The sequence below is a fragment of the Podarcis tiliguerta genome (assembly GCF_965153285.1).
Source record: "Podarcis tiliguerta genome assembly, chromosome: 3".
Taxonomy (NCBI): domain Eukaryota; kingdom Metazoa; phylum Chordata; class Lepidosauria; order Squamata; family Lacertidae; genus Podarcis; species Podarcis tiliguerta.
The window spans coordinates 111,851,250-111,864,110 of record NC_139536.1 but is presented as its reverse complement, the minus strand read 5'-3'; the positions used below and the strand labels follow the sequence as shown (position 1 = coordinate 111,864,110).

The 12,861-nt window shown below is 38.9% G+C and overlaps 1 protein-coding gene across 5 annotated transcripts in view; it reads right to left on the bottom strand.

Moving 5' to 3' along the window:
• The window catches only part of PPP3R1 (protein phosphatase 3 regulatory subunit B, alpha), a 38,439-nt gene that overhangs the window by 7,344 nt on the left and 18,234 nt on the right, over nt 1-12,861 (bottom strand). For all 5 annotated transcript variants that reach the window (XM_083435487.1, XM_083435491.1, XM_083435488.1 and 2 more), the window contains 2 exons: nt 4,331-4,370; nt 968-1,144 (listed from right to left, as the gene is read on the bottom strand). In XM_083435487.1, coding sequence (XP_083291613.1) covers nt 968-1,144; nt 4,331-4,370 — 217 coding nt within the window. The remainder of the gene's footprint in view (nt 1-967; nt 1,145-4,330; nt 4,371-12,861) is intronic.

Here is a 12,861-nt window from a genome sequence, read left to right as displayed (position 1 = left end):
TCAGTGGAGCAGCTATTTATGTTTTTGAAATTCACATCCTAGTTAAGGTCAGATATTGACCTATTTTAGAATTTAAAATAAGAGCTTCAACGTTCACATTCTAAATTTTGTGTGTCAAGCCCTGTAGTGACAAGCAATAACCAGTGAAGATTACTACAGCCAAATATGTGAGCTAAGTTTCTGCCATGTAATATATCCCCCAAATTATGAAGCCAAAGTAAAGCTCCTTTAAGTAATATTGAATTAATGGGAGAATTAAGAATATGTTTAAAATACCTCCCATTGAAACAGGGGGAAAAGTGCTTCACTTTTGCTGGATTATGACTTTCTTCAAACAAGCCTAAGTAAGTGGAAGCCAAAATAAGTTTTTAAATATGTTCTGGCAGTTAACAGCCTCACATAAGTTGTCAGCATTCACAATCGTATGCATGCCTACTCAGAAGCAAACCCCCCTGGGTTCAAGGGACTACTCATAAGTATGTTATAAAACTGCAGCCTTAGTCACAAGTTAGATCTTAAGGGAAATGATCTTACATAATACCATTATTTAAATTGGTACGTTCCCTTTAATGCTATAGGAAAGACGACTTTCTATGCACTTGGAAAATTAGAGGACCTTCACCAAACAACTGAGCAGCAACATAAATTTCACAAAATAGTACCCCAAAATGGTGACTATTCCATTTCCTCCTCCTTACTTCATGAACCATTTCCCAAGCAAAGAACCAAATTATCACACATATTCTATGGGATGTACTAATTCAAACAATGCCTGCAATCCTACACACATTTATCTGAGAGTAAGTCTCACTGAACTAAATGGGTCTGAAAAAGCAGACATGTATAGGATTGCGCTGAAAAAAACCAAAAAGCCAAGTTTCAGCAGAATGTTCTAACTAGAGTCCAAGTGTGAACACACTGCTTTCACATATTAAATTTAATATATCCGGATAGAATGGCTTCTTACCTTTGAAGTCTACCTCTCCATTCCCATCTGTATCGAATATATCTATTACTCGTTGTACCAGTGGATTCTGTTGTAACTCAGGCAAAGACATGAACTCTTCCACACTCAGAGAACCAGAATTATCTAAATCAAGCTTTTTAAATCTCTTTCCCAATCGTTTAATCTCATCTGCATCAACTGGGGTGGAAGGAAAGAGAAAAAAGTATATTGTTAGAAACAGTTCACTGTACTATTTTATATGAAGCAATGACTTACTGTAATGCAGTGGTATTTCTTTAAAAGTATATAGTAACTCTACATACTTCTATACAAAAGGGTTAGCTTTAAACATTACCAATTCAAATTGCTCACCTTTTTTCACAGGGCATGCCATGACACATTTAACCTTACAGCTCACTATAAACTACTGTATGCTGACTCAAATGTTCAAAGGAGTGATAATACTAGCTAATTCTAGTCACATGGCTGCTCAACTATATAAACATCCATCCTGCTTTATCATAGACTCGCTCTGTTAAACCGTATATAACATCATCAAGGATCTTCAAAAAGGAGTCAGCTAATAATCATTCAAAAAGAAATTCAATCATTTAAATCTTGTATCAATTTCAATTCCTTGTGATTAGGTAGAAATACAAAAGGTGCTATTCAGATACTAGCTTGGATTGCATTGAACTGAATTCACCACAGCTGTCTTTTCTGCAGGAGAGAAGAAAATCAAATCTGTTTTCTTAATTGATGGGATGGGCATGGTCTCGCTCCAGGACCTCATTTCTGCATGAGTACTGAAAAACTTCTAAGTCTGGCTAAAAAATTTCCATCAAAAGGTGGAACACAACCGATTTTTAAAAGTTTGTTTAAACTACAACTGTTACAAGAAATCAACACCTGAAAAGCTGCAGTCACAATGAAAGGCAGAGTAAAACAGTTTAGCTTTACTTGCCATGCATCTAACAGGGAAACAAACCCAAACCTGCCATATAGCAGTTTATTAATAAAGATGGCTGCAGAAAATGCTTTATATTTACAGTTTTACTTCTCCTTTGAACAGAATTCAAATGTGTCTGTGAGAAAACAAGGAATTCTCATATTGAAGAAGGTAGTTTGAGAGAGCAATTCAAACCCTCTGGTGTTTGTTTCTGGGGGGTAAAATGAAGCCCGGGCTCACTAATGATGGGGGAGATGCTTCACCGTCAAAAAGGGTCTGATCTGGGTCCCTTGGCCCCACTCCTCAAAACATCCCATTTTTAACCCAGAATTTTGAATGTGATGGTGGTGTGGCTCAGCTGTTCCAATCATTCCCTAGATAAGGGTTAAGATTGCTCTGTCTGAATATGGACAGAGTACTAATTCTAGCAGAACTTTATTCTGTAATTTTCCCATAAGAGTTACATAACATTTTTAAAAAGATTAAATGTATTATGCAAATAATTAAAAGGGCTGTCAAACGCAGTCAGTCAATTCTGCTGTAATAAAAAAAACACAACTCATACTGCCTTCAGAAGACACCCAGCTTTAGGTGTCTAAAGTTGAAGTATAATTTGGAGCTAGGAAACCGCCCGCCTCTTTGTATATTTATGCTGTTCAAAATTTATGAAATTCATGTGCAGGTGTAACGACTATGATGAAGATAGAACTTATTAATTCTTGTTTCAAATCAAAACATAATAATGAATTCACTGGTGATTTTATGCAGACCATCATTTGTGAAAATAAGGTGAGCCATGCCTATAGGAATATTGTAGGAATTACTGTGAAAGATGCATTCCTGCACACCATTTCGCTTCTAAACTGCTCGATTTCAATGATTGTGTCAGGATACAGGAAAATAAAGTGATCCCCCTCAGTATGTAGAACTTCTTGAATCAAGGCCAGAAGACTACAAGAAACCAGTGCAGATGCTTGAAACCTAGATAGTGCAACTTTGTGATTATAAATGACAGAAGGCAAGATGTAACCTTGTTTTAAAGGTTTACAATTTAAAAATGGATCTTTGATAAATTGGGAAGTGGGAGAGAACTCAAAGGAGCTGGGCCTGCTGGCTAAAGACTGAAAGGGTACCCAATAAAACTGTTCTGTTCTTTAGTTACATTCTTATGTCATAGAATCATGTCATATTCAAGAAGCCCAGAAGGGTGTCTTAACCTAACAACCAGGGCTGTGTAACCAGTTTGTGCTGTGCATGGGGTAAGGGTAGCCTCCGAGATCTAGAGTAAAAGGAGATATTATTCGAAATCCCAAATTCACTGTCTCCTAAATGCTGAACAGACACAATATAAGAATGTTTGAAAAAGTTGGTGATCAGTTAGTTTGGTGGTTTTGTTAATATTTCAGCTTGTCTGAGTTTCCTCTAGTCCTTTCCAGCCTTATACCCATGTTTGATTGGGGAAAGAAAGGATGGAAGAAAACCAGCAGTCCCATCCTCTTATTTTAAAAATAATAATTCTTGTCTGTCTTATCTTATTTAGGGCAGTGTCACACATTCCTCCAATTTTGGCCCTATTTTTGAAAGCACAGCTGTTCTCTTGGTGCGTGTAATTCTTTCCTATACTACCAGGCCCTCATTCTATTAGCAGTGGTTAGTTTATTGTCTTGTCTATCTTTTTTTGTTTAGATTTGCAAATATTAGTTTTTCCTGATCACCATCTCAATTCTGGAATCAAGTCTGGGTCGCACCCGGGCCAATCTGGATTACCAAATTCATATTGAAATGCGGGGGTTGGGGGGGCATGAATAGCCCTACTAACACTGTTGTGTGTGTGTTGAAACATACAGTGTCAACATGAGCAGTGTGTCTCCGTGTAAGGTGGAAGCACTGTCTGGCAAGATGATTGGGGCAGATACATTCACAGGTCTCAGGCTATATAGGAGGTTTCTGAACAGCTAGCATGACAGATGATGTACCGGAATAGATGCACATTCTGCACATTAGCATGGGTTTTTAATTGCTGGTTTAGGCTCTACCATAAATACTTAAGGGTGCAATTCAATGTTGTGCAAGCGTACTTCCACTTACACAACGGGATTTCATCTCCCTCTCCCCTCACATACACACACAGCCCCGCTCCCACCACACCACCAAGATCTGTTCAATCCCCTACCCTTTAAAATTGATTGTGAAGTGTAAGGACGTCATACTGTTCAAGTGGAATTCCATTCTGCTTGTGCAGAAACGTTGTTGGATTCAACCCCAAGTATTCACTTGAAGAAGCATACATTGCAAGGATGCAATAACTAAAAACTGCACTAAGACATACTTGATAAAATTATGAAATAAGTTATAAAGATGTTACAATTACATTATATAGAGCCTTCAAAATCATAGCTTAGTAGAAAAAAGTGTTAACGTAGGTTTGAACTTACAATGTGAGCACATTTCCAGTGGGTAGCTTGCCTCATTTCCCTGAAAAAAAAGGGGGAAACAAAGTTAAAAATGCACCTTTATAGACTCTTTGTGAAGTTAAGTAATAATCTTTTATATACCTATTTTTGTTTCCTGTTTTTGTTTTATAAAACCACATACACCAGAAATTTCATTCTAAGTCATTAATAGGTAGTGGTGCCACCTCTGGTTGCTGCCTTCTTGGCACAGACCTGCAACAAGGCCTTCTCGGAAGTGATTGTGGAATCTCCTTCCTGCTAAGTTGTATCCCTCATTAGTGACTATTCAAAAACATCCTATTTAATTAAGCATTTGATGCCTGAAAGTTACAGGATATTGTAACCTTGAAATTAATAACTGTGAGGTACATTATTATTTAAATGTTTTTAGATGCTCTAAATGGTTATTTTAAAATATTTTAACATGTTTATTTTTTATGTAAAATTGCATTGCTTTAATGTTTTGATGTTTGTCACCATGGGCTGCTTTGGGAGGAAAAGTGGGACAGAAATATAATAAATAATAATTCCTGATATACTGAATTTATTCCCAGGAAAAGCATCAGCAGGTAAGAATAAAATTCCTAATAAAAGAGTAAATAAATTTACATATAAAATATGTAAGAACAGAACAGGTTCAAGTCTAAATACATCTCAAGATTTTACACGCTATATATGGAAAAAACACCCTGAAACACTATGAGTACTAGCCAACCAGGTAATATTCAAAGTACACTCACGGAGATTAATGGATTGCAGTAACAAGCCTGTTTATTTCAATGTGTGCATTGTGAGAATGACTTAGATTTCCAGAGCTGTTTTCAGCAGGAACTCACCAGAACTGAGTTCCAACACCTCTCAGGTGGGTGCCATTGTCATTATAAGAGAACAAGGGAGGTGTTCATGGTGAGTTCCAGCACCTCTTTTTCTAGAAAAATAAATGTTCAATACAGTAGCCTTTCAGCTGAGTCAGAGCAGAATGCACAGAGTTCACGGTAGTCTTGTAACAGAAAAAGAAAAAGACACGAGCTCTTGGCTCCTGAAAAGAATTCTATTTAGGTAATCATTTGATTTAACTGAATCCTCTGATATGCTCTTTTTCCAGGGGTAAAAAGGTAAAGGTAAAGGACCCCTAGACGGTTAAGCCCAGCCAAGGACGACTATGGGGTTGTGGCGCTCATCTCCCTTTCATGCCGAAGGAGCCAGCATTTGTCCACAGACAGCTTTCTGGGTTATGTGGCCAGCATGACTAAACCACTTCTGGTGTACAATGCTTGTGGTTCTAAAGATTCAGATTACTTCTGAGCTCCTGGCTATTTGGGGTCACTTGGAGAATGGAAATAATCTGGGCCTTTAGAACCAACTAACTGCTGTCTTTGAAAAAGAGTGCAAGCTTGAAACACCTCAAGCAGGTGAATTAAATAAACAAATCTGTAAATAAACTATCAGCACATAAAAGGTATGCCTCTTTCCTTTTTTGTCACCATTCTGATGATGTCTCTCTCCGGTCTTCCCACCCCAAAAAGATACCTGTCCAAAGAACTGACACGTTGGTGGTGATATATTTTTCCTTCAGCTAACAAGTCTTCGCATACAGAATTCACAACCTAATTCACAGCTTGAATCACTTTATCTACCATAGATCCTCCACACCTCTAAGGTGTGAAGGCAATACCACCTGGGCCTCCAAATCCTATAGCTCTGCTCTTAGACTTAAAGGTGTACAAGCAACTTGAAATTGCACAACAAGCTATGCTATTTTATTAAATCGGCACACATCCTCAACATTTCTATGTGGCTGGCAGCCAACATAGCTGCTAATTGCAAAGAACATGGAGGTGGATCAGAAGAAAAACACTGCTTTTTCACAGTACAGTTCCCAAAGCCTAATTATGTGCTGAACCTGGGTATACAAAGCTACCATGAGCATGCGCCACCCTTACTTCATCTTTGAGGCTTTTAGCACAGTAACTGGTCAAAGTGAGAGCCTAGTCAGTGATTTGGATCCAAATATACCCTCACCTGCAAATATCAGAGCTCCTTTGATTGGTGGAAGGGTCTCTAGCAGAGGCTCTCACTGGAGGAAGGGTGGTGATTTTCACCTAGCCCCCCTTACTCCTGCAATTCCTCCTCCATGCTACCTCCCACAGTATTCCAGAGGGTCCTTTAACCCTTTTCATTGGTCATTCATTCTCTCTCTCTCTCTCTCTCTCTCACACACACACACACACACACAGTAACAAATTAGAGTGGTATCTTGGTTCTCAAACTTAATTCGTTCTGGGAGTCCATTTGACTCCTGAAACTGTTGGCGCAGCTTCCGATTGGCTGCAGGAGCTTCCTGCATTCAAGCGGAAGCCGCTTCGGACATTCAGCTTCCAAAAAACATTCGCAAACCAGAACACTTACTTCCGGGTTTGTGGCATTTAGGAGCCGACTTGTTCGGCAACTAAGCTGTTCGGGAACCAAGGTTTGACTGTATAAAAAATACAACATACCAATAATGGAATAGCCAAAACCAATTAAACACACAGTAACATCTGGAGTAAAAACTCAAAAACCCCCAAATCAAATCTAGTATTAATCCCAAGCACCTGTTTATCACATTGTCACAACAGAGTAGAAGTGTTCATACCCTCTTTTACTCTGCTTAATTTACAAGGATTTGGGTTTGGGGTTTTTTCACTCACAGAGAAACTGCAAAGGATGGCACCAAGAACATTAAAAGTCACTCAAGGATAAAACACACCTATTTCTACAAACACCATAGCACAACTCGGTTATTCGGGAATAACCAAGTAAGTAAGTACTGAGAGAGAAAAGTACAGACACTATCAAATCTATACAGTTTATAATATACTAGGAGTAAGCCCCAATGGATTTAACAGAACTGACTTCTGAGTAGACATGGTTAGGATTATGATGTTTCATGTGTCATTATGGCCAGATCTGCTTTCTCTAGGTGGACACAATTCATGCATCACCCCAAACTGAGCAAATGCAGGTGTGCCTACCATATAGCTGTACATTGCTTAGACCAGTGACTATATTCAAACACTGTGCAGCTTTATTCCAAAAAATCCACATTAGGGAAATATTTTTATAAAGCCAACCAAAATATCACAAGATAGGGTGCAAGCTTTTGTGTTCTCCAGAACTCTTTATCATGTTAGATTAGGGATTGTGAGTTCATTTCAGCCAGCGAACCTCATTGCCTCATGGGCAACCCTGCTTGGGCCCCATACCAGCAGTGGCTGCAGCAACAGATGTGACTTCTATCTTTCTATGGCAAGCTATATAGTTCAGTAACATAAACTCAGCAGTTCCTACACTACACCTCTCTATCCAGGCAAGCAAAATACACTACTACAGTTCAAAGACACAGTGCAGTCAAGGTAAAGAACCAGACAAGAGAGGCTGGCAGTCTCCATTTGGTCCCCAGGCCTGAGGCTCCACACTTCTGGATGGAATGGTAAACAGAGCAACTGAGGGAAGTGGGGGGGAAGGTGAGGAAAAAATTTTTTAGGTGATATGAAGCCCTAGAATCTGCATCTGGTCACAGTATTAAGACGGAATGGAAAAGGAAGTTACAGACTTCAAATGGGGTTCTTTAGGTGCAATGCATGTATCAGGTTGTAACAAGGTCTTCTGAAAATAAGAAGCATAATAATGTTCAACTCTCCAGACTGGTAATATAGCAAACTCAGAAAAGTGCACAGCTAATGTCATGTTTTTATTTTTCTTCTTAACGACAGAGGAATCTGGTCAAACTTTTGAGGGAGGATGAAAAAGGAGACTTCAAGCAGTGAAGATTTTCTAACCTGATACTGAAAGGTTAGTATTAAGATCACTGAAAACCAGAGGACAGAAAGAGAGGTCTACAGCTGACGGACACTTAACCTGGGGAGCAGTTGTCTATGACTCACTAACTATTTATAGTCATGGAGAGGAATCAACTTAAGACTTGGCTGTAATGCACAGACCTATCACAGCAGTAGATCTCAGGAATGGAGACATCAGAGTTTAAATCACAGGCCCTTAAAATGTTTGGCCATTTAAAAGTATTTGGTCAAAGTAAAAAGTATTTACTTTCAACACAAAAACTTAAAGTTCCTCTGAGCTATTTTGCCCTATTATCAGAAACACTGAATGCTGAGGCCTACACATCACTAGGCCACTGTTGTCCAAGAGATGTTTGATTGCCATGACACTTCTTAAAAAGTGGAGAGAAAGAGAAAGTGGTCCTTTTACTGAGCAAGCACGCGGAGAGAAAAAAGTTACACAGATATTTTAATTTGAAAACTACACAGCAGTCTAACCTATGTGCAATACAAAAATAACAGACAAAAGAAGTTTAGACAGGATGCCTAATGAACACACAATGACCTGCTTGGCCAACCTTTAGTGAAAAGCAATGCTAAGCATATAGAGAAATATCAAACGTACTTTTCATTGATTTGGAGGCTATGTGGTCTACCAAACCATGTTGCTTTGTTGGAATGTGCTGTTACCAACAACCCATGGGGTAGGAATGAAGCTGTACAAGTCAAATAAGACACCTACGGTCTTCTGCCTCAAAAGAAGAAGTTTCATGTTACCTCAGCATGACTAGACATAAATTAAATGGGATTCAGTTGGTAAGAGAATCACATTTTGTTCCAGAGGCAAGTTATACTTCCACACTCAAGCAAATTAGGACCTGTGTGTAGCAGAGCATCTGCAACAGACGCAATCTTTTCTTTTTTAAAAAACACTGACCCCGAGGAACCATTCAAAAGCGAACTCACTATTTTCCTATGATTGCTTAAAAGAGAATTGCATAATTATATTGTTCCTACACACACACACACACACACACTCTTTCTCTCTCTCTCTCTTACTAGAGGGGAGTATTAGGTTGAAGGTATGAGAGAGATCAATGAACCAGCAGAGAAGAATGTGGAAAGGAATGTGGAAAACGTGATGCATGGAAACAGGCAGCTTTGAAAAACAGGTCATAATATATGTGAAATTTTCATTTTTACTATTTTACTGTTTCAATGAAATTAGGAAGAAATGCTCCACCTGCTCAAATTACAGCCAAGGAAGTAGAAGCAGTGGATTAGGCATTAGACTGGACTCTTGGTTTCCTTGAATTGATGGATGAGTTACCATAGTAAAATGACAGTGTCCATCTTAGTGGATATTGTATTGACACATTATCTCAGTCAACATGAATCACTCTCCCTCTGCTCCCACAAGAAGTGATACAGTAAAATTACACTTTGTCGCTTCTTGGAATTGAAACTTGGCAGAGAGAAAGGAAGGTAAGCTATTGCCAAAAACAAAACAAAGGAAGGATGTAAGATGATAGTTTTGCCCAACATTTAAGTATTCTTGAATCAAGGAAGAACTTACAAACTTAGTGTGTTTATATGCATTTCACCTTCAAAATAAACTTTAGTTTGTACATCATGTAAACTTGTCTGCTGATAATAATAACTCTATGGGTTATTAGGAAAAAACAACACTACCCTCAGTCCAGACATGCAATCTAGAAATTCCAATTTCTGAAAACGTAAAGCAACAGTCTTTACTGCTTTTGGACATTCAACAGAATTCGGTTATAGACTTCACAGAATGGATATTATATAATGCCTTTCATGGAGACATTCCTTCCATCCGCAGAAGACTTTTTAAGCTAATGAAGGAATCTCACGGGTGAAGAGGGTTAAGCAACTTTTGCCCATTTCCTCAGCCCGCCCCACCTGAACTTTGCCATTTGTCTCTTTTGCTCTGTGCTTCTAAACCACTTTGAGATTTTTCTGAAATCTAGCAGCATATAAATTTAATGGCATAAATACTACTTTATTTGTTAAAATGTATACCAAAATGTATCAAATCAGTTAACATCAGTAAAAATAAAACTATACAATAAAAGCATAAAATGCTAAAAAGTTAAAAACAGCAAAGTTAAAAACAAAGATCAGTAACCCATTGTGGGAGATACCTCTTCATTGTCTGCATAGGACTGGCAGAACAGAAGTTTTCAGCCAGCAATTTAGAGGGAGATTTCCATCTCAACAAAACAAAGCTTTAGGGGGGGTTGAGGATTTAGTGACTGAAAAAGCAAGATCTTGGCTCATGGGGTTGGAAACAAAATGAAAGAAAATGGGGCATCTGTCTTTGGATCTGGGGTAAGAAGTCGTGGGTCTGGATTCTGCCTGCTTCACCGCCTCACCTGGAAATGGGGTTTGTTTGGGGAAAAGTTCTCTCTGGAGGGAGGGAGGGATGGCAAGGTAGCTGGGGATAGTTCTGAGCTGGCCAGATAGTCTGCAAATAATTTTTCCCAAGAGGAGAGAAATGAATGACATCCCTTTTATGAACTTGCTACAATTCTTAAAATGCACATTGTGCCGGACAGTTATGATCAACTCCTAGTCTTAATTTCAATGTCTGTTCTCAGTCTTACAAGAGCTTCTTTTTGTCAAAAGCTCATCCTAAATTATTCCTCCCCACCTCAGAAGCCAGGCATCCCCTTTAAAATCCTGATTTATAAACACCCAATACAACGGTACAATGGTTTGAAGGACTGGGAAACAAGTCATGAGCTCACACACTCCCTCTTTCCCCATGACTGCCTGTTTAAGGCTACCCCTAGTTTGTTGTGGCAGCTAAACACCAAACCATGAGCATCGCTTGCTCTCTCTACCAAAGTGGAAATTTATTTCAGAACTATGGTTTCTGTTGATGGTTTGGAGAACAAAGCAAAAGGTAATCTATAGTTTTGAAACTCAGATGTCACAGCAAACTAAACAGAAAAAGAGATGGAAGTTGTGTTTGTTAATGATGTAGAGCAGTGTTCCCCAACCTTGGGCCTCCAGCTGTTTTTGGACTACAACTCCCATCATCCCTCGCTAGCAAGACCAGTGGTCAAGGATGATGGGAATTGTAGTCCAAAAACAGCTGGAGGCCCAAGGTTGGGGAACACTGATGTAGAGCAATGGACAGCAACAGTAGCTGCCCAGAGGACTTCCAAGGAGAGGCGGGCGGAGAGGAGGCTTAGGGAACACTCCACTCCACAAGGGAGGGTGTTTGAAAAAGGGTGAGAGCCTGCCAGCTCTGCAAGCAAGGGGTGACATAACTGGGCTCCTGAGCCCTGCAGGGTGCCGCAGAAAGAATGTAGTTGGTCAAAGGAGCAGTGGACTCAAAAGGTTGAAAACCCCTGATTCAGAAAATAATTTAAATTAAGATATCATGTTTAGGCAAGATCTGAGGTTTAAAAAACTGATAAACTGTATATAAAGAGAGCCTCCTGGTAAAGATTTTAGATTAAACAATTGCATGTCAGTCCAAATTTAATGGTTATTATTTTCACCAATAAGTTAAAATAAGTGACCTTCTATAAGTGACCTTCAGTACTAAAGGAATTCAAATGAAGATTAATACCTCTTGAACAGAGCATTTAAAAATGTAGACATCAGAGATAATGAACCACGGCAAAGGGGATTGCAGGATTTAGGATTACAGCCAGGATCAGGTCAGGTTAAAGCTGTTACAGCATTCAGCCACTGTTACGCTTCAGCACCAATGATTTTTAGTCTAGTTGTGATTATAGCATGCTTTATTGAACTAGAACAGCTTTTTACTTCTTCCACTTTCCTAAAATAAGTGGCAATGCCAAGATCAACAGGGGTTTTGTGGGAGCTCTAGAGAACAAGCATTTATGAGGAGGAGGAGGAGGAGGAGAAGAGGGAGACACTATATTCAGTAATCCCACCCTCCCCAGTGTCAGCTCCAGAGCAGGGTGTTTTTTTGGGGGGGGGCACAGGGAGTAATCACCAAAATCAGCCCTCCATTCATTCAGTTACTGAGGTTGAGTCTGGATCCCACCCAGGGTAGTTTGAGAATCTTAACAGTAGTGTATGATAAACACAAGAGTAGCTATTTTGTAGTTACTTTTCAAAACACTTCTTTACAATCCTCTTATGACTTACTGTGTATGTGGCTCATTTTCGTCTAGGATTATCTCAAACCAACTAGCAGCTATTTTAAAGGAAGCACTGAACCCCTGTTCCTGCCATGTAGTACTTTGGGCCACCTAATGCAACTCCTGCTTTTATTGTCATTAGTTAAGTACAAACTACACTTAATTCAGTGGCTACTGCCAGGAATTTTGGCTCAAGGAGGGTGGAAGAGATAGAACATAGGATTGTGCTTCTCTCCCTTCTAATTTACTATTGAAAGAGCCTAAGAGCAGGAATCTGTCTTTTTTTGCTTGCGCTACTCTGTAAAGCAACACACTGGTAAAGTGAAAGTAAAAGATAACTTACCTGACTAGATTCCAAAATCAGGTTTGGTTTACCCCATATTGAATCACAGGTCTATAGTTGTGGGGTGTGTTTTTTTTACATTTTTTTTTACACAAACCAAGTTGAACATTAACAATAAAAATAAATAGCAATAGTAAAGTTACAAAAATACAAAATGAATAACATTTTTCAATGCATTATAATAATTTCTTGTGTATAAGA